Source organism: Lissotriton helveticus, chromosome 3_1, assembly GCF_964261635.1.
Source record: "Lissotriton helveticus chromosome 3_1, aLisHel1.1, whole genome shotgun sequence".
In the NCBI taxonomy this organism is placed as follows: Eukaryota; Metazoa; Chordata; class Amphibia; order Caudata; family Salamandridae; genus Lissotriton; species Lissotriton helveticus.
Window position 1 is genome coordinate 2,070,714,889 of NC_136061.1, and position 20,605 is coordinate 2,070,735,493.

Here is a 20,605-nt window from a genome sequence, read left to right on the forward strand (position 1 = left end):
TTCAGTAGTACAGTCCTAGCGATCCCAAAGCCTCTGAGATTAGTTACTTACCTGCTAGTATTTCGCATTCCACTTTTGTAGTATATGGTTTCCCGTGCCCCTCGGGCATTTGTGTAAATTGTGCGACTTTCAGTATTTCTTTAAGAGCTTTGTATTGTGCTTAGCACCCTGTCCTCATAAAGAGTCCAGGGTTGTTGTGTTCTAAATAAATATCCTTTTATTTTTATAACAGCTTGTGTGGTGTCCTTTCACTTGGTGTTCAAGGGGTATATGTGATGGTAAAACAGCTGGCTTAACACGCCCTCTAGAGTTTAGCCTTAGACTGCTCTTGTCCATGCTACTAGGATAGCTGGTCTAAAAAGGTTGACTTACAACCAATCATCAATAAGGGTTGTTTGGACTGATACAAAGTGCTCACTAGAATAGTGAACATTATATATCAGGCCAACTTCTCACACTGATCAGCTAGCCTTAAGAAGGCAGAAAGGGCAGAAAGGTAGCCCTTGACAGTGCCCAGAGCAGAGCCCTGCTGGGCAAGAGAAAGAAGAAAGAGGAGAACCTCAGAAAGGGGGGCAGAGTAATTGGGTCCACAGCCTTTGCTGTGCACCATGCCACAAATCTGTTCCACCTGCAGGCGTATACCGACTTTGTGGAGGGACGCCTGGCTGCCAGAATGACATTACAGACTTCGGGAGGCAAGTCAAATGGCCTTAACTGTCGCCGCTCAATCTCCAAGCTTGTAGGTGGAGACTGGACAGGTTCGGGTGGAGGACCGTCCCCTGCTGCTGCGACAGAAGGTCCTCCCGAAGAGGCAGACGAATCGGGGGGATCGACTGACATGCTGAGTAGCTCGGGATACCAGTATCTTCGTGCCTAGTCCGGAGCCACAAGGATAACCTGGGCCCGGTCGCGCCTGATCTTCTTCAGCACTCTGGGCAGAAGTGGTATAGGCAGAAATGCGTACAATAGACCGCAACTCCACTCGCGACGAAAAGAGTCTCCGAGCGAGTGCCGCCTTGGAAATTCCAACGCGCAGAACTGATGAAATTGCGCGTTCTCTTCGGTGGCGAACAGATCTAACCAAGGCTCTCCCCACTGCTGAAAGAGGCCTTGCGCCACGTCCGAGCTCAGACGCCATTCGTGATCCATCATGCACCGATGGCTGAGTTTGTCCGCCCTGGCATTCGGAGAACCTGCCAGGTGTTGAACCACCAGGGTCACGCCCTGACGTTCCAGCCACTGCCAGAGGCGCAGAGCCTCCTGGCGTAGGGTCCACGACCCCACCCAGTTTGTTGCAGTACCACATGGCGGTGGTGTTGTCCGTGAACCCCTGCACTACACTCCCCCGGACAGAGGGGAGGAATGCCTTCAGTGCTAGACGAATTGCCCGTAACTCCAACAGGTTGATGTGGAGCCCGGCCTCCGCCGGAGACCAGAGTCCTCTGATCTCCGCCTCTCCCATGTGGCCACCCCAGCCCTGGAGGGACGCGTCCGTCACAACTACGTGATCCGGGTGGGGTAGGGAGAGGGATCTGCCACTGACCCAATCGTGGTCCGTGAGCCACCACTGCAACGGTCTCGCAGTGCCCTCCGAGATCAAGACGTGATCGGACAAGTTGCCCTGATGCTGGGCCCACTGAAATTTCAGGTCCCACTGCAGAGCCCGCATCCGCCACCAGGCGTGACGCACCAGAAGGATGCAGGAGGCCATCAGTCCCAGAAGCCGCAGCGTCAACCTGACCGAGACTTGGGATAAAGGCTGAAAGACCGGAATCAGAGCCTGAATATCCCGAACCCGCTGTTCGGGAGGGTAAACCCGAAACTGTGCCGAGTCTAGAACCGCTCCGATGAAGAGGAGCTTCTGAGAGGGACACAGGTGCGACTTCGGCACATTGATGGAGAACCCCAGCAAGTGCAGGAGGTCGGCCGTAGTCTGGAGGTGGCTGACGACTGTCTGGGGCGAGCCCGCCTTCAACAACCAGTCGTCGAGGTAGGGGAAGACTGACACCCCTAACCTGCGCAGATGAGCTGCGACCACCGCCATCACCTTCGTGAACACCCGTGGGGCGCTGGTAAGGCCGAAGGGGAGCACGGTAAACTGAAAGTGCTCGTGGCCTACCGTGAACCGCAGGTAACGCCGGTGGGCCGGCAGGACGGGGATGTGAAAATAAGCGTCCTGCAAGTCCAACACTACCATCCAGTCTCCGGGGTCCAGGGTCCAGGGCAGGTAAGACCTGAGCCAAAGTCAGCATCTTGAACTTCTCTTGTCGGAGGAAGCCGTTGACGTTCCGTAGGTCCAATATAGGGCGCAGGCCCCCCTTTGCCCTTCTTGGGCACCAGAAAGTAGTGGGAGTAACATTCACACCCTACTTCTGGCCCAGGAACGCACTCGATGGCCCCCTTGGCCAAGAGGGCCGTGACTTCCTCTTGCAGAAGTTGCAAGTGATCCCCCGACACGCGGTGGAATTGCGGTGGCATGGCTGGAGGGGTCGCCTCGAAGGGGAGGGAGTAGCCCCTTCGGACGATTTGCAGCACCCACCTGTCCGATGTGACAGTGCGCCAGTGGAGTGGTGATGGCGAATCCTACCTCCCACAGGCGTCACATGGGCCTGAAAACTCAGACTAGGAAGGTTTTGAGGCAGGTGCTGCGGAGGGAGGTGGGGACTGGCCTCGCCGCTGATTCCGACCGCCGCCACAGCAGTTTCCCCGTCCGCCACGACAGCGGTTTCCACGGCCGCCACCGCGCTGCTGGACATTCTGCGGTGCGTGGCTGGCAGCACGTGTGGGGGTGCCCCTTCCGTGGCCACGAAAGGAGCGAACGGCACCCGATTGCTGGCGCGTGGCCGAGAGGCCTAAGGACTTGGCCGTAGCCCTGGAGTCCTTAAAACGCTCCAGCGCATGGTCTGCCTTGTCGCCAAAAAGGCAACGGCCATCGAACGGCATGTCCAGAAGAGTGGCCTGGACATCGGCCGAAAAATTGGCGAACCTCAACCAGGCGTGGCGTCTAACCGCCACCGTCGTCGCCATCGCCCTGCCCAGCGAGTCCGTGGTATCCAGCCCACACCGGATAGAGTATCGTGCCGCATCTCGACCCTCCACAAGGGCTTGGGCGAGTTTAGCCCGGACCTCCTCCGGGCATTGTGGCAGCACGTCCGCGACCGTGTCCCACAGGGTGTGTGTGTAGCGGCCCAAGAGACACGCGGTATTGACAGACCGCAGTCCCAAACTCAGGGACGAGAACACTTTCTTTCCGAACTGTTCATATCTCTTGGATTCCCGATCGGGTGGGGCCGTCGGGAATGCGGTCTGGGAAGTGGAGGCCTGGATAACCAGGCTCTCAGGGGTGGGATGGGTGGACAAAAAGCAAGGGAAGCCCGGAGCCGGGCGGTAGCGTCTGGCCACGTTCCTATCCACAGGCGGACCTGTGGCGGCCTTGTACCAAGTTCCCACAAGAACGTCACATAAGGATTCATTAAACGGCAGCAGAGGCTCACTGGAGCTTGCCTGCGGTTTAAGAACCTCAGTGAGGAGATTAGTCCTCACGGACGCGACGGGGAGCTCAAGGCCCAAGGCCTTGGCTGCCCTCGTCAACACTACGCTGTAAGTAGCCCCCTCCTCCGTAGCCACGGTGGGAGGGGAGACAAATCCAGTGTTTGGCGAGGTGTCAATACCACTGGCCTCCCCAAGCTCATATGTCCAGTCCTCTTGAGACTGGCACTCCTGTGCCAGAGGGTCCTCAGACCCCTCCCAATCACCTTCGTCACCAGTCTCCTGTAATCCAGGGTCAACAGACTGGGCCTCCTCATGGAAATAAAAATCTCCAAAGGCCGTCGGAAGCGGCGCCCAGCGGCGCCGTTCCGGTGCCAGAGTCGGACCGAAGGGAAGATTGGGGACGGCGCCCACAATGGGCGCCGGGGGCGACACCCTCGGGGCCGGCGCCGGTGAGGTCGTGGGGTCGACCGGCGACGACCTGGATCCGGAAGCGGATCCGGTGAGGGCCTGCGGCGCCGGGACCGAAGTCACCCGCGGCGTCCGGCCGAAGCGCCCGACCCGCTAGGTCCTCTAGCCGGGACCGCTGGGCCCAAAGGCGCCGCGGGACCCGGCTGAGGAGGGAGGGACCTCATGGCCATGAGGTACCGCTCGATCTCCTCCGGCGTCGCGCCGTGCCGTGCCGAGGGACCCGAAGGTGTGGGGCAGGCGGCGGCGCTTGCTACTCTCTCGGAGCCGCATGGGCGGTGCGAGCGTCGGGGTGGGTCGGAGGAAAGATGATGCCTCTCCGACCTCTCATGCCTCTTACCTGAGGTCTTGGATCCCGACGACCGATGTCCACTCCCGGAGCTACGGGGACTCCGACCCCGCGACCGGTCCCTCGACCTCCCGTGGGACCGGGAATGGCGCGGGGCCGACTGCCGGAGCTCGAGCCGCCTGCGGGACCGCTCCCGCCTAGCCTTTGACGTCAGGGCCCGGCAGTCGGAGCAGGTGCGGTCGTCGTGGTCGAGGCCTAAGCACTTCAGGCACCGGCGATGGGGGTCTGTGACCGACATCAATCGGTCGCACTTCGAACAGGGCTTGAACCCGGGCATCCCTACCGGCACCGATAGAGTCGAAGACTCAAAGAAAGAAATGATCAAAAAGATCAAAAAGTTTAGTCAAAAAATGACTAGGGGTAGAGCTTCTCCGGATCTGCGCTAGCTGGCGCGGAAAAAAGAAGAACTGACGTCAGCGAGCATGGGCGGCGTCTAAGTACTCCGACGACGTCATTCCGGCGCTAACGACGCCGAACGCAGACGCGCAGGGTTATTGCTACGCAAAAATTTCCGGATCCAGTCTGACGCCTGGGGATATACTAAGGTAAGGAATCTATCACTAACGTGTCTCTTTCAGATACACAGAATTGTCTTCTGCAGAACATACAGTATAATTTCTGTTTATGGTTCTAACGACAACAAGGAGCCTTTTTATTCTCAGCTAAGTCCTTATATAGCACAATATATGACAGAATCATTACTGGCTGGGAGAGAATTCAATCATGCACCAGAACCAGTTGTGGACAGATGAGGCCAGAAATAGCAGCATTTGGTGGCACACAGTTGTTTTCCAATGAGATTAAGTACCTTCCCTTAACATATGCGGTGAGATCAACACCCAAGAGAAAGACTGCACTTTTTTTCTAATGTCCATAGAACTAATTTCCTGATTTTTTTCCGATTTTCCCATCTTTGGTTTCACGAGTTCAATAGTTGTCGCATAGGTCGAAGAATAATTGCATTACTTTATTTTCTTTTGCCAATCATAAAGTTGATAAAAAACGTTAGGGATCTTACCTCTTCAACTATTAGCTCCATGGCATCTGTATTACTCTGCAGTGAAGAACACTGTTGACACATTTCCAAACGCAGAAAAATTTGAATTTGGCTCCTACAACAGTTTAAAATTGTAAAATTAAAATTTTAAACATGTGTGCCTTTAAAGGTGGCTTTCTAATCCTTTCAGACATCAGTGTACTTGACCACAGTACTATCCAAAGGGAGTGAGGAGATGCAGATCCTCACACCACCAAAGAAAGTGCATACAATTTAATAACGTTTTAGAGAAACCACCAAAAGCAAGCAGATAACTAAGACACATCACAACTAGGATCTGATCAAGTGTTAACTCTGCATGTCAATATCTGCTCTACATGAAATGACGTTGGAACAGGCAAGCAGAGCAAAAATCCAACTACTAACAATCCAAATATAATTTAGTTTAAATGCATTGTACTGCGAAAAACACTATGTAGGCAATACGTGTATCACATTTAGAAAGAACACTGAAGCATTTCACTGGCCCGCCACTCAAAACGGAGGAATAGTTTAATAAGCACCCAGTTGATTGCATCCATCACTGTTTTATACAGGAAAGGCTTGAATGCTCAGAATGAAGTTAGGGTGGTGTGCCATGGTGGTACCGTCTAGAAAGTCTAGTATTCTGCCTTTACCAATCATAAAGAAGAAAATCCATATGAAGGAAAACGCTTGTCAGAGAAACTGCTTAAGATTCATAAAGGCCCAGAACTAGTCAGTTGCCAAGTTAATAGCCCTCAGTAAGATCAAATGGTAAAGGAAAATATCAAGACCGGATTCTGCCCTTTAAGCATTTAAACCCTTTATCAACTTAAACTATGATGCAGTATTAGAAACAGAGGATGGAAACAGATTTTTAATTAATTCCGTTTGTGAAAATAAATACTATGAACTGAAATATGCAGCAAACAGGGGCGAAGCATAGGTAGTATAAATTCACATTGGCCTTGCTCCAACTGACGTTAGGCAGAGGTACATTATTTGACAATATCCCTTTAGTAAAGTGCAATAAATAAGCAAGTTGGTAATACATAGAGTTAAGCTAAAAGGAACATGTGTAGGACTGAAAACTTTATGAAATTAAAATAAAAGGTACAAGAAAACCAGACAGTAGCATGGCAGAAAGTAAAAAATATGACCGGAAATAATGGAAATCATACTCTCTGACTTTGGCTTCTTTATCCTTGATGTTAGCGAACTGCTGCCTTATAAATTTGCCAGTTTTCAACAGATTGGATTGGATAATCTTCAAAATTTCCAACTGTATAAAACAAAGTTCAATATTTTATAAGCAAAAATATTAATTTACAGAAATATGTCAAGAATGTAGCAGTATTTTTGCTCATTTGTATTGATGAGTGTTTCAACTAAGCATGCTGTGTTTACAGTGAAGACAACTACATAGGTGCTAAAAAGAAGGGGTCAACGTTATTAATGCATATGTGAAATATCAGTTGACAAGTATTTAGCAAAAAATGCATTTACATCACCTCTAAAGCTTCAGAACTGCATGATTTGAAATAGGTCTTAATGACTGCAATCATATTCTGAGCACATGAAGATAGTGAACGGCCTCCTTCCAGGATAGTGTTCTGATAGGCATCAGTTATGAAAGAGAGAAGTTCTTTTTCAGTTTCAAAGTCTGCAAGACAGAGCAACATGAACATTTTTTGCAATGATTAGTTTACAATGCTTATGGCATATGTTAAGGCAAACTAGACATTAGCATGACCAAAAAATATCAACTTGCATAAGGAGCAAGAATAATTTAATCACTGTATTAGGAAAACCGCTTATTTAAGCAATTATTTACCTGCAACATCTATTGCTGAGAAGAGGGTCATAGGTATCAAAACCCATTTTCATATACCGAGAGAACATAACAGTTTCAAAGTACATGCTGAATTCTTTCTTTTTATTAATAAATATATCCAGGCAGGGCAAGCAACTCCACCATGCTCATGGGTCACCAGTACCTCAGAAGGCCCAAAACCACAACATTATCCCCACAACTATGTACAATTGTACTGAGGGTTCTCTACCACATTTCATTTACAGGCCGAGGACTTAAGGAATATTTTGGAGGTTCATATATTTTTTCCAATTAAAAAGAGTAAAATGTTTGGAACGTCCACTTTTGAAACATGAAGAGCAACTGTGCATCTCCTTATCTGCTCAGTCATCGCAATTAAAGCATTAAACTAAGTAGCTGAGAAATAACATGTTCCATAAAAGGGATAGACTTGGTTAGATTTGTGCAAACTTGGGTTAGATCAAATCCACCTATCCGATAAAGGACTGGCTAAATATTCTCGAAAGAATCGAGAAGCATGCCTTCGACCGAAGCGATAAAGCACTGTACTTGTCAAGCTGCTTACTATAAACTGAAAGAAACGAGTAAGAGAGAAAATAAAAAAACGGTCGTCCTTTCTGCAGTTGGCCTACTTTTTTTTTTTTTTTCGGTAGAAAAACCTATCCCCCCCTGGCATGGTCTGATCACCACCTGGTCCCTTTCAATATCACTTTCAATATAAACCAGGACCCCAGGGACAGTATACAGTAAGTCAGACGGAACTGGCGGAATGTTTCTTCTGAATCTATGGGCCCATTACTTCTTAATACCCCATTGTTACTTACGGGCCACCCCAACAAGGATGCCACATTCTTTAATCAATGGGTTACTACAGCCCTGGATACCATTGCCCCCATGAAAACCACTTAATCAGCCAGACAAAAACCGTCAGCACTTTGGATTATACAGCACCTTCAAGCCGAAAAAAGCAAATGTAAACGACTTGAACGATTATGGCGAAAGAACTATAGCGCAGAATACAAAATTAATTACAGAACAGCGGTGAATCGTTTTCACAAACTGAAGCATATAGCCATAAAAGACTACATAGCCACTCAAATAAACACTTCCAAAAACTCCGAGGGAAGTCTTCAAAATTGTTCAAAACTTCATGAGACCTGAATCCATGAAAAGCAACATCACTCCTTCAGAGACCCTTTGTGAAAATATATCGAGTTTCTTTCAGGAAAAAATTGAGGACCTCTATACCTCATTTACAGTGAAGGATACTTCGCCACCTCCTCTTTCCCCTCTCTCAGCCACATGGTCAGCCTTTGACCCTATTAGCTGCGATATATCGCTTAATCTTCTGCAGCACATTAATTCTGGCTCCCCCCTAGATCCCCTCCCGGCTAAACAGTTCAAAGAATTGGCCCATCTACTCAACCCTTCACTAAATAGGCTCTGGAATGCCTCACTAGAGACCGGTATCTATCTGGATATATGGAAAACCACCCTTATTCAACATATTCTAAGAAAAGAAAACGCAGACCCCACCATTCTAAAAAACTTTAGACCCATACCCCTTCTGCCTGCCCCAGCCAAGGTTCTTGAAAAGGAGGTACAAAAAAGACTTTCAAATTTCCTGGAAACTAACAAGCTGTTGCATGACACCCAGTCCGGTTTCAGAGCTGGCTACAGCACCGAGATCGCACTCCTGGAAGTTACTGAAACCATTCAAGAATCCATGGACAAGGGCTGCTGTGCAATGTTGGTGCTGCTCGACCTGTCAGCAGCGTTTGACACGGTGGCCCATAAGACTCTACTTAACAGACTGAAACAGCTAGGGATTGCAGGGACAGTTTTAGCGTGGTTTCAGTCCTTCCTTGAAGGACGAGTCCAAAAAATTAGATTACAACCATTTATTTCATCTTCCCGACCTCTGATCTGCGGAGTCCCCCAGGGATCGTCTCTCAGCCCCACCCTGTTTAATGTCTATCTTGCTCCCTTAGCCTCTCTCATCGAACAGCATGAGGTGGGTGTCATCTCATACGCTGACGACACGTAGCTCATGTTTTCCTTTAAAGACCACTCAGAGGAAGCGTTTTCCAAATTCAAGCACTGCCTGGATGACCACAAACTGTTTACGGCTCAATACCGATAAGACCGAGGTCCTTTTTTTTAATAAACCCACACCCCCCAGATCTGACCTCTGGTGGCCCTCAGTACTTAATCCTCCCCCCTGTCCTGTCACCTCCGCTAGAAACCTGGGTTTCATAATCGATAACACTCTTTCATGTAAATCTCAAATTGGACATGTCTCCTCGATCTGCTTCTTGAAACTTAAAGCACTGCGTAAATTTCTCCATCTTTTACCCATAGAGTGCAGAAAAACTATTGTACACGCCCTAGTTACATCACAACTGGACTATGCTAATAGTCTATATTTGAGCCTACCTGACTATTTGTACAGGAAGCTGTAAACTATTCAGAATGCAGCAGCAAGGCTTATAAGAAACATCCCATTCAGGCACCATATTTCTCCCCACTTACGCAGCCTTCATTGGCTGCCAGTGAGGAGGCGTACAGAATTTAAAGCTCTTACAATTGCCTATAGAGCAATAAAGGGCAACGGCCCCCAATACCCGAGTAAACGTATTCACACATCCCGCCAGACAAGAAACCTTAGATCCAACTATCTGGTACTTCTCGTCACACCACGTTTTTCCAAAGCCAGAACAGTTGGACTCTCCTTTGTAGTTAAAACAACCACCCTCTGGAATTCCTTACCCCTACAAATCAGGAAGGCTCCCCCGGAACTCAGTTTCCGTAAGCTACTAAAAACATGGCTATTCAACCTCACCTAGCTCCCACAGGCCACACATTGCTAACTGCTCCTATTCTCTCCTCCGCACAAGGCCGGGACACTCCCGTCGGGGGTAGCGTACGCCGGGGGTTGGAGAGTCGATACCCTATCACAGGTTCGGCACCTTGCAGTTTACGTTTCTAGCATTGCTCATAAGTACTTGGGCTGGGATCACTTTTCGGGGAACCTCGACGTTCGAAATACAAATAAGAGGCTGGCCCAAACCTAAAACTGGTTATTAACCTCGCTACGTGAGAAACAGGACAACCCCAAGACCTACAGGCTGTTATACGCTATCCTTATTTTTGAGAACGCACGTTCGGCCTGTACAGATTACTATGTGGAACCGTATGACACTTTGAATCTTTTTCCTTTGGAGACTCGAGTTTACTATTTATCGCCCTGACGAAGTTCCAAAAAAGCCAAGAAAGGAACGAAACGCGTTGGCTGTGCCTATGATGTTTGAAAGAATTTCAAAATAAAGAAGAATTTATACAAAAAAGCAAATCCTGATACTGACTTCTTTTAGAGTGCACCTTCCATTCTGTCTTAATATTTTCATTAATTATGCATCCTGCGGCAGCGGATGTTAGAAGTGTTTGCACCACTGTTACTAGGAACTAAATGAATCGTTGTGCATGACCTGGTTTGCTGCTGTGGTCCTTCTGTCTAACCGCTCTATAAGATACTTTATTATTATTATTATTGTCTCCGAATGATACAAAGAGTTGTATCCCTTTCCATGTAATATATTATCACCCTGTGGGTCGTCCAGAGTGGGTAATTTTCTGCTAAAGTCTGTGGCTCTTGGAAAAAACTTGGTGTCTGCATAGCTTGGTTTATGTGGAAGTGACATATGACCTTTGGATATTAGAGTGGGTAGGTCCTCATTACTACTCTGTCCTTGTGTATATGCATGCTCCTGTATGGTGAGTGCTTGCAGCTCACTTGCTCGGCAAAGCGGTGTCATAGCAATTAGGAATGCATTTTTTTGCGTGATGAATTTCAAGGTGACCCTGGGGAGTGGTTCAAATGGTTCTTTCATCAATTGTGCCAGTACCACGTTAAGGTTCCACGTGGGTGTGGGCACGCTCGTTGGTGGCACTATTCTTTTTGCCCCCTCCAGAAAACTTTTGGTTACTGGGGTGGTGAAGAATCTTCTCCTTATGAATCCCCCAGAGTAAGACACTATCGTGGCTAGATGTACTTTAAATGACGTATGTAGGAAACCCATCTCTCTCTATAGTGCCCCACAATAGGGTATACTGTGCAGAGAGGTCGGGGAGACCTCTATTGGATTAAAGAAGTAAAAGTAGAAAACGGTTTATTTTGTGGTAATGTGGGCGAGAATGATAAACTCAATAAATGAAGTTGGAGCCAAATAAGTAAAATAGTACATCTTTTCACTTAAATATTTAGACCAAGAACTTCGGGGACAAGGTAAATACTTTTCGCAGTACGATAAAATCACAATAAATGCATTAGTCACAGTTGTGAGCAATTATGCATAATACAATTCCTAAGGAGGTAAAAAAGCAATTGGAAAATCAGAACAATGCAGGTGCTTTAGCGGTTCACTGTTTAGAATCAGAAGTTTGAGGACTAAGGTCCTAAGTGCCAAGGCCATGTTCTCTGGAGCTTCCTGAATTCCTCTGAAAACAAAGAAGAGTGGGACTTTGCGCTCTACGAAGACAGGTGGCCACCTGCAAAAGCAAAGGGGTACTTGTAAGCAAGTACGAGGGTTCTCAAGAGAAAGTGTTGGGTGCAAGAGCTCTGGGACTCTGGGAGCAGAGCTGGTTTGAAGATGCGCTGGCCGGGTGGGCTGGGTGCAATGAAGATGGACAGCGAAGACGTGCAGCTGGGCAATAGGAGGGGGGGGGGGCAAGAAGCGCAGTCAGGAGCTGTCCCCTTGGAGCAACAATCCTGGAGCTACTGGGCCACTACTAAGGTGGATTTGGAGTCCTCACATTCCTCATCGGGTGCTGGCTCAGTGTACACTTGAGATCTGCATGGACTCGTTATACAAGTTTTTGCAGCAAAGGGTCCGGTACCCCGGGTATGTGTGCCTTTCAGCTCCAGTGGGTCCTGGGGCCTCAAGACGTGGTGCAGTGGCTGAACTGATCCTCCAGATCAAGTGTACCTTCAGCTGGCACTCAGAGCCATCAGTTTGGCTGGATAGCTGGACAACACTGGACCGGACTTTGCGGTTTTTGGCGACCTGCGGCTGATAATACCTCTATGACAAGAGAGTTTCTTTGACAATATACGAAATGCTGAAGACTCTACAGCATTTGTGAAGGCCACTCAGCGATGAGACGAGCTGGAGGATGGCAATTGTCGAGTTCCATGGTGGCAGGTGGAAGTATGTGCCCAAAGTCGTCCACGGGGTCTGCAGTTCTCAGTCAAACATCAGTTCTCCAGTCTTCTTCTTGTGTCCATGGAGACTACGGTTTAGGGTCTGGGGATGCCACCCAATATATGAAATTTAGGGGTGTTTACAAGGGATTGACAGGTAGTGGCCAATAGGCCCCTTACCTAGGGTGTCTACACCCTCTATTCTGCCCCCCTCCTGTGGGAGGGGACATAGCCCTAGCCCTGATTGGAGAATTCCCACCATTCAAAATGGTGAGCACTGATAAATGTACATCACCTCGCCTCCAGCACCTGAGGGATGGAGTTCGCAGAGGGGCCGGGAGGGGAGAGGGACAGGGGGACACCTTCTATTCTTTTTAAGCCCATCTTACTGCCAAAGTGAGAGGTGGGGGTTTAGGACTGGAGGGGGTGTGGGGGGCGGCTACTCCTTCTATCCGAAGTGGCTGGGTTCACATCTCAAAGGCAGCAAGGCCTATGAAGCTTCCCACCGCAGATGGCTCTTCCTGAACACTTCTGCCTAGGACAGGCTTTGGTCTAGTCATCTGAGCACGCTAGCGCTTACCCCAGGAGGTCAGAACTCTGGTGGTGACAGGCTGGATTAGATCAGTCAGTGACCACACTTATGGTTAGTAGGTTTCTGGTGACCCCTACAAGGGGTCCTCTATGTGCAATTGTTAATAAATCTGACACTGTAATCAGTGCAGGTTTATTATGACAAGATGTTTATACCAAACATGCCATAATACATTGAAGCCATCATGCCGGAGAACTCTAATGACGAATGTCAAGCTCATGTACTCTCTATGGCTTTATCAGATCTGAGAATCAAGTTTGTCTTGCCAACTCGGGAGCTAGGAGTATGAGCGTGTTCCGCGACCGCCTGCATTTGTTGATCACATTGAGAGTTGTGGAATAGGGAGACAAGGGCAAGCAAAATTCCCTAACCAATCTATCAACAGTACATACCCTAGGGTCTGGGGGTAAGCGTGTCTGGATGAGAAGTATCAGCATTTTGAAATTTCTGGCATTGTTAACAGGTCTATTTCTAGTGCTCCCCACCTTCTGAACACCACCTCTATCACAGTCTCATTCAGCTCCCACTTGCGTGAGGCAGATGCTTGCCTGCTCAGTTTGGCTCCTTTCACGTTGTCTACTCCCGGTAGATGTGTCACTGTTATGGTTATCTGTCTCTGGATGGCACATCTCCAGATCACCTGGGCTAGTCTTGAGAGGGGAAAGGATTGTGTTCCCCCTTGCTTGTTGAAGTAGAGCATTGCTGTATTATTTTCTGTTTGAATGTGTACTGATTTGTTCAACAATGGCTTCTGAAAAGCTTTTGAAGCTAGGAAGACAATCCTTAACACCAACAGATGTATGTGCTGTAATGCTTCCTGTGTTTTCCATGCCCATTTGATGTTGAGCTACTTCATATGAGCTTCCCACCCCATATATGCGGCGTCCGTGGTGATGGTCACTGTTGGGGCTACGATCATTAACGCCCATTACATTCACCTTCTTCCACCACTTCATTTCCTCCTGCATGGTCTGTGTGACAATCACTAGATCTTTCCAGCTCCCAGTCACCGGTGACCATTGGTTTTGGACCAATTACTTGGTTGGTCTCATGTGTGGCCTGGCATGCGGTATTAGTGGTATGCAAGAGGCCATAATTTCTAGTAATTTCCCCACAGTCCTCACTATCAAACATTGACCCTTCTCGTAGCAGAGAGCTTCATGTGTTATAGCCAGGACTTTCTTCTCACATGGAAATGCCTCCGCTTGAACTGTGTTTATTTTGGCTCCAAAAAAGAGCTTCTCCTGTTCTGGAGTGGGTGAAGGCTTCCCCATGTTTTTCCTGAATTGCAATCTGTGGAGGGTCATCATCACAGTTTTCATGTTGTCTCTGCAATTGTGCACGGAACTTGGCCTCACCAGCCAGTTGTCTAAGTAGGGGTGCAGATGTATACAGTGTCTTCTCAGGTGAGCGGCTAAGGCGGACAGGCAATTTATGAATACTCTAGGAGCTTATATTATGCCAAACGGTAGCACTTTGTTTTTGGTAGTGTGCTGTGTCTATTATGAAGGGCAGGAACTATTTGTGCCTGTGACTCATTGGAATGTGCAAATAGGCATCCTTAAAGTTTATCGTTGCCCTTGCTGGAGTTGAGGAATACCGTCCTGTAGAGTTGTTATTCTGAACTTTTGTTTTCACCTGAACTTGTTTAGGAAGCGGATGTCTAGGATGGGCTGTAGTGTCTGGTCAGGTTTTGGTATCCGCTTTTGAAAGTGTGTTGTGTAGATTCCTTGGTTGACTCTTACAGGGGCACCTTTTCTATTGCTTATTCTTGTAGTAGTTATTTTGCTTCCTGTTGAAGAGCGGTCTTTTCTTCCTCTTGGTGGGTTTTGTGCTTTGGGTCCAGTGTTGGTGGGTGTTTTTTCTAGTTCTGTGCAATAGACATGTTGGATGATGTTGAGAATCCATTTGTCCGATGTGATCTATCGCCAATTCTGGAGGAAGATTCCTATTCTTCACTCAACAAGTGGTTTGTGAGAGTGGAAGTCCAGATTTAGTGAGTTACTTGTTTGCTGTTGCCGCCCCTCTTGATGACCGTCCTTTGCCTTTTGCACGCCCACGAAATGGTTGCCTATGTGGCACCTGAAATTGCCACGGTTGTGCCAGCTGTTTGTGCCTGGGTTGTGTGTTGGAAGATTGGATGTGTTGCGACAGTTTAAAAACCTCCTCTTCCTGGTAGTCCCCTACTAGGTGTGGCATCCCTTCTCTGCTGCTCCCTAAAGTATAAGGCCCACATCGATTTTGGTTTGATGTTGTGTTTGTTTGCTGCAGTATGTATTGTACTGCACTACCAAACTGGTGTTCTTAAATTACAGAAATGCTGATAATGTTGGCCTGAACCTCATTCTTGAACCCAGAGATTCGCAGTCACACGTGTCTCCTTAAGGTTGTTCCAGCCACCAGTTGTCTAGCCGCTGTGTTCACAGGCACTCTGACTGTTAGTCGGGCGTATAGCGGATTAATTACGGTCCTTTAGCAAGTCAATAGCCGCAGATTTACATGTTCGGCTGCTGTATTTGGAGACACTTTCTGTAAAAGTTCAAGAACTATCAAGAAATATCTGGTTTTTAATAAATTCATGGTGCAAAGTTACCGTCCTGAAGATGGTCTCGTGGATCGTATAGAGCGTTAATGAGACCGAAACGTCGACGCTACCACACCTTTTTGTTTTTATTGACGATTGCTGATGCATAATGAAAACAACTAATTAATTTCAATTTATGGTTGATTCTTTGTTCAAAAAACTAAAGGTTTTAGCTACTACTAATCATACACATATATATATATATATATATATATATATATATATATATATATATTGAGTCAGTAGTAGATTTGTTGCTGTATATGATTTGATTAATGTATTCTTTGCTGTTTTCTGATAAAATTTATTGAATCAAATATAAAAATATTTATGAGAAATTCCCTGACTGCTAAATATTCTGTTCACTTTTGTGACATCTTGAAATATTAAGTCACAGTTAAATGATTCCTCAAGGAACATTTGTATTTGGTTATTGTGTCCACAGAGTCGAGCATGGATTTAAAGAACACGTTTGGTAAGTTCTTCCCTTCCTCTACGAGGGCACCTATCTTTGTTTGGTACTGTTCTGGCATGTGTGTTATCAATTCGGTGATTGCCTCCTAGCGCTGATGGGTGTACCAGAGCATTCAAGCTTGCAAAACACCATTGTGTTGCAGCTGCCCTCTAAAACCTACTTCCCACTATTTCCATCCTTTTACTTTCCCGGTGGCGGTCTGGACGCGGCCGGTACATTGGCTCTTTTCCTGGAGGTGGCTACAATGATGGAGTCCACCACCGGATTGCCACAAATGTATGCATGGCCTTTAGAAGTGCTTGTACCTCTTCTCGACCCTGGGTGTGGGGGCAGAGGGGGAGGAATGGGATCACGGACCTGTATGTTGCTAGTTCTCTGAAGGCTTCTCTTCCCTGATCAAAGATGCTTGGAAGCACTGGCAGGAATTGGCTCTTACTCGGAGAGAAAAAAGAATCTAAAGATGGCGGCAGGGAAAGATACTTCCATAGAGGGCATTTGACGTCAGAAGAGGCTGGGCTAAGCATCAAATGGTGAGATACGTCCAACAAAAGCAAAAAAAGAGGCGGGACTACTGTACTCAGAGTTCCAGACCCAAAAACTAGAGGGAAGAATAATGCACAGAATGTGAATCCCAAAAACATTCACACAGCCAAAACCGCATTTCCCAATAACCAGGAAACAAACACCAACTTTATGTAATCATAGTCAATGTTTCACCATAAAAGGCAACACGCCTTAGCTCAGCAGTCAGAAAGTTAAGTGCCTTCCAGTGTGAAATACTCCTCCTTGTACTGACGATCTGAAAGACCTTTGACTTTTCTCAACGTGCAGCCAGCAAAATACTATACATTTCACAAGGGAACGATCAGAGCGGAACTCTGGAGGACAACTGAGCTGAGAGTGTGAGAGTGTGTGAGAGAGTGTCAGAGTGTCAGAGTGTCAGAGTGTCAGAGTGTCAGAGTGAGAGAGTGTCAGAGTGTCAGAGTGTCAGAGTGTCAGAGTGTCAGAGTGTCAGAGTGTCAGAGTGTCAGAGTGTCAGAGTGTCAGAGTGTCAGAGTGTCAGAGTGTCAGAGTGTCAGAGTGTCAGAGTGTCAGAGTGTCAGAGTGTCAGAGTGTCAGAGTGTCAGAGTGTCAGAGAGAGTGAGAGAGAGAGTGAGAGAGAGAGTGAGAGAGAGAGTGAGAGAGAGAGTGAGAGAGAGAGTGAGAGAGTGAGAGAGTGAGAGAGTGAGAGAGTGAGAGAGTGAGAGAGTGAGAGAGTGAGAGAGTGAGAGAGTGAGAGAGTGAGAGAGTGAGAGAGTGAGAGAGTGAGAGAGTGAGAGAGTGAGAGAGTGAGAGAGAGAGTGAGAGAGAGAGTGAGAGAGAGAGTGAGAGAGAGAGTGAGAGAGAGAGTGAGAGAGAGAGTGAGAGAGAGAGTGAGAGTGAGAGTGAGAGTGAGAGTGAGAGTGAGAGTGAGAGTGAGAGTGAGAGTGAGTGAGAGTGAGAGTGAGTGAGAGTGAGAGTGAGTGAGAGTGAGAGTGAGTGAGAGTGAGTGAGTGAGTGAGAGAGAGAGAGAGTGAGAGTGAGAGAGAGAGAGAGAGAGATGGAGAGTGTGTGTGTGACAAGGGGGAAAATTCGAATCGAATATGTATCTATAAAAGATTCAATGCTGAAGAACACGTGTATTTTGTTATGTTGGAACAGTCATTCTTACTCCTTAAAGCTGAAAAGACTGGTACCTGCTTTCACTGGTAAATAACTTACACTACTTATTTTCATTGCAAATATAATATTCTTAGTTTTCATTTCTAAATGAAGTATCTGGATTAATGTGTAAAATTATTAATGTATTGTGAGATTTCGGAGGTAATTCCCAACAATGTTTTCATTTATTAAATCGTATCCTTAGAGTAAAACATGCGGGTGGTTTTTTCTGTGGCAACATTCTATGCAAATTAATTATCATGATTAATATCTGCGTGGAACCACTGAAATATCATTTTCTATGAGACATGTTCACAATATGTTACTGAATGAATGTCACTGAATGAAAGTGTTATTTTAAAAATATATAATTTACACACAGATTTTTAAAGTCAATGTCCCTGGGGTTTTCTATCTGCTTCTTAATATTTTGTTCATACACTGTATTGTATGGTCATTAATCGAATGCCTTTGTCAGCCCATTTGGGTCATTGTGGTTTTTATATATGTGGAATAGCTGGATCCATTTCATTGAGGTTACTAGGAGGGAACTGATGCGTTGAGGGACTTGCCGGCACTTAAGCACAGTTGTTGCAGAGGCATACATAGAAGTCAGTTTTACATAAACAAAGGTCATGAAGCCAGCATACAACGAACCTAAGGCGCTAATACATTTCCAGCAGCTATAATCATCTAGGAGGTGTTTTCTTTGGGTATCGACTGATGAGAGTGTGTGTGCACATCAAAGTAATCATGATATATTTAGTGTATATATCTTTCAGATTTCTTGCAGGACATCCATATTATTATCCATGCATTTAACAGTTGCTTTTGCCAAGTGTGTTATTATTGTTTGCATATATATCTGTATACATTTGAATGTTGTTCATTTGACATCTGGGAAAGACTTTCTGTTAGAGAGCATTGCATAAATAAAACCCCACGCCTTATTCTGAAAAGTCTTTGATGTGCTTCATTTCATAAAGTGAAATCCCTTTCCAGGGGGTGTTGTGTTTATTGCTTTGTCGTGTTTGAGCCACCATGTGGGAGAGTGGTATTCTATATTATCTGAGAGTGCGAAGCAAGATGGTTATCTTGAAAACCATAGCATCATAAACTTAGATGGAAAGGAAACAGACAGCAAGATAAGTGATTTGGCTGCCAGCTCAAGTGGAGTAAGGAGGTCAGCAAAAATGCAGATTCGCTTTGGCATTTTGCACAATTTACAAGTACATCATTAGATCCAGTGACAGACTGCTGAAGATTTATGAATGGCTTTACCAGTCTATGGATTAAAGTGAACATACCAAATTCCTCTTAAACGATGCTGGTACAAATCAAAATAATTTCCTGTCCTTTTGCAATAAAGGAATAAAGGTTTTCTTAAACCTAAACCATGTCCCAGGTAACATTTACCTGTAGCAATTTTCAATGATTTTCCCTTTTCTATTTTATTAGATGACCTAGCCCTGGTCTGCCTCTGGGACATTTTTTCGATGACTGGCTGAGACTGATCATCTTGCTGGCACTTCTGGGCCTTTACATTCAATCGGGCAACATTTAACATCTGTAGAGAGCGAGACATGGTCTTCATCTTTTGCCTCACTGGAGTGCGAGGAATCCCACCTACGAAACAAATGACAGAAGAACGAAATACCAATATAAGAGTTCAAAAATATAATCAAGCTAAATGATACACAAGAATAAATGGAAAGGAACAATTTTAACAAGCAAAAAGGAACAGTCTCCATATAAGTGTCTGAATTAAGTGGAAATCAAACATTACTTTTTCGGGTAGAAGTTAAAAGAAGTGCAAGTTCCTTATCTGGTCACTCTTGTAACTTCTAGCCCTCAAGCACAAGTTATTTGCTTTCAGTAATGCTATTTCTGGTAGAGATTATCAAGTCACAGATTCCTCACCTTTAGAATATTCCCCAAATGTCACCCTGGATCCTGAAACTTTTCAGCACTACCTCTGCGCGACTCCACAATGATCCATTCCACTCTGGAAATGATGTGTACACCACACCCATATGCTTTCAGTCGTTTTCGACGCAGTCTGTGTCCCAGACAGAGCCCCAAAAGCAAATTGGTGTGACAACTGAGCAGATTCCTAGGCACAGGATGTTATGAATGAATACAGGACAACCCAATCACAGAACGAGGAGAATGGGAAGGTTGGTGAGGTTCTGCAGGACGGATGCCCCTCTCAGCCAACGTTACTATCCAGACAACAGTGCCAGCATGAACATATAGAGGAAGCCCACATAGCTGCCTGGCAAGTGTCTAGGACCAGGATTTTGGTGCTAAAACAGTATCGGCGGCTTTAGACCTGGTAGAAAAATCATGCAGTTCTTCCAGAAGCTAATTTTAAGCCTTTGTGTAGCAGATCCTAATGCAGAACAAGACTGTAAACAAATGCCTCTTTTTGTATGGTTCCCCCCAAAGTTTTGGATTGATGCTGCTCGTTTTTTTTACTCTTAAATTGCACTGAGGCCAGCTAACCAAACCTCAGTGTCCTGACCTCAAAATGTATGCGTTTGATTAACTTATACCCAATTAGCATAAGCTAACTTACTTGAAAGTCCCTAATAAATGCTACTGCATTTCCTAGCTATCGTAACGAAAAGTTTCAATTCTATTAAAGACTCGGAGGCGAGGATTATCCCGCCCTACGCTCCAGGAGGAGAACCCTCCCCATACTACTGTAAGTACTTTACTTCAGGTTTTGACTACATCTATTATTGTTGCAGTGATCCGGTTAACCGCTTTATTGCTCTAATTGCAGGCTCTCGTGGTTTGATTAATTCGGTAATGTGTCCCTATTGTTTGCAGGTTCTGAGGCGCACAAGCAGGATGCCTGAACAGAATAGATAGGCTGACTTTGCGCACCGAAAGGAGGAGGAGCAGACACCA

The 20,605-nt window shown here is 46.4% G+C and overlaps 1 protein-coding gene across 1 annotated transcript in view; it reads right to left on the reverse strand.

Moving 5' to 3' along the window:
• TICRR (TOPBP1 interacting checkpoint and replication regulator) overlaps positions 1-20,605 on the reverse strand; it is a 581,214-nt gene that overhangs the window by 514,841 nt on the left and 45,768 nt on the right. The window contains exons 4-7 of the mRNA XM_078683197.1: positions 19,106-19,315; positions 6,836-6,987; positions 6,506-6,606; positions 5,325-5,418 (exon numbers count right to left, since the gene is read on the reverse strand). Of these exons, the coding sequence (XP_078539323.1) occupies positions 5,325-5,418; positions 6,506-6,606; positions 6,836-6,987; positions 19,106-19,315 (557 nt within the window). The remainder of the gene's footprint in view (positions 1-5,324; positions 5,419-6,505; positions 6,607-6,835; positions 6,988-19,105; positions 19,316-20,605) is intronic.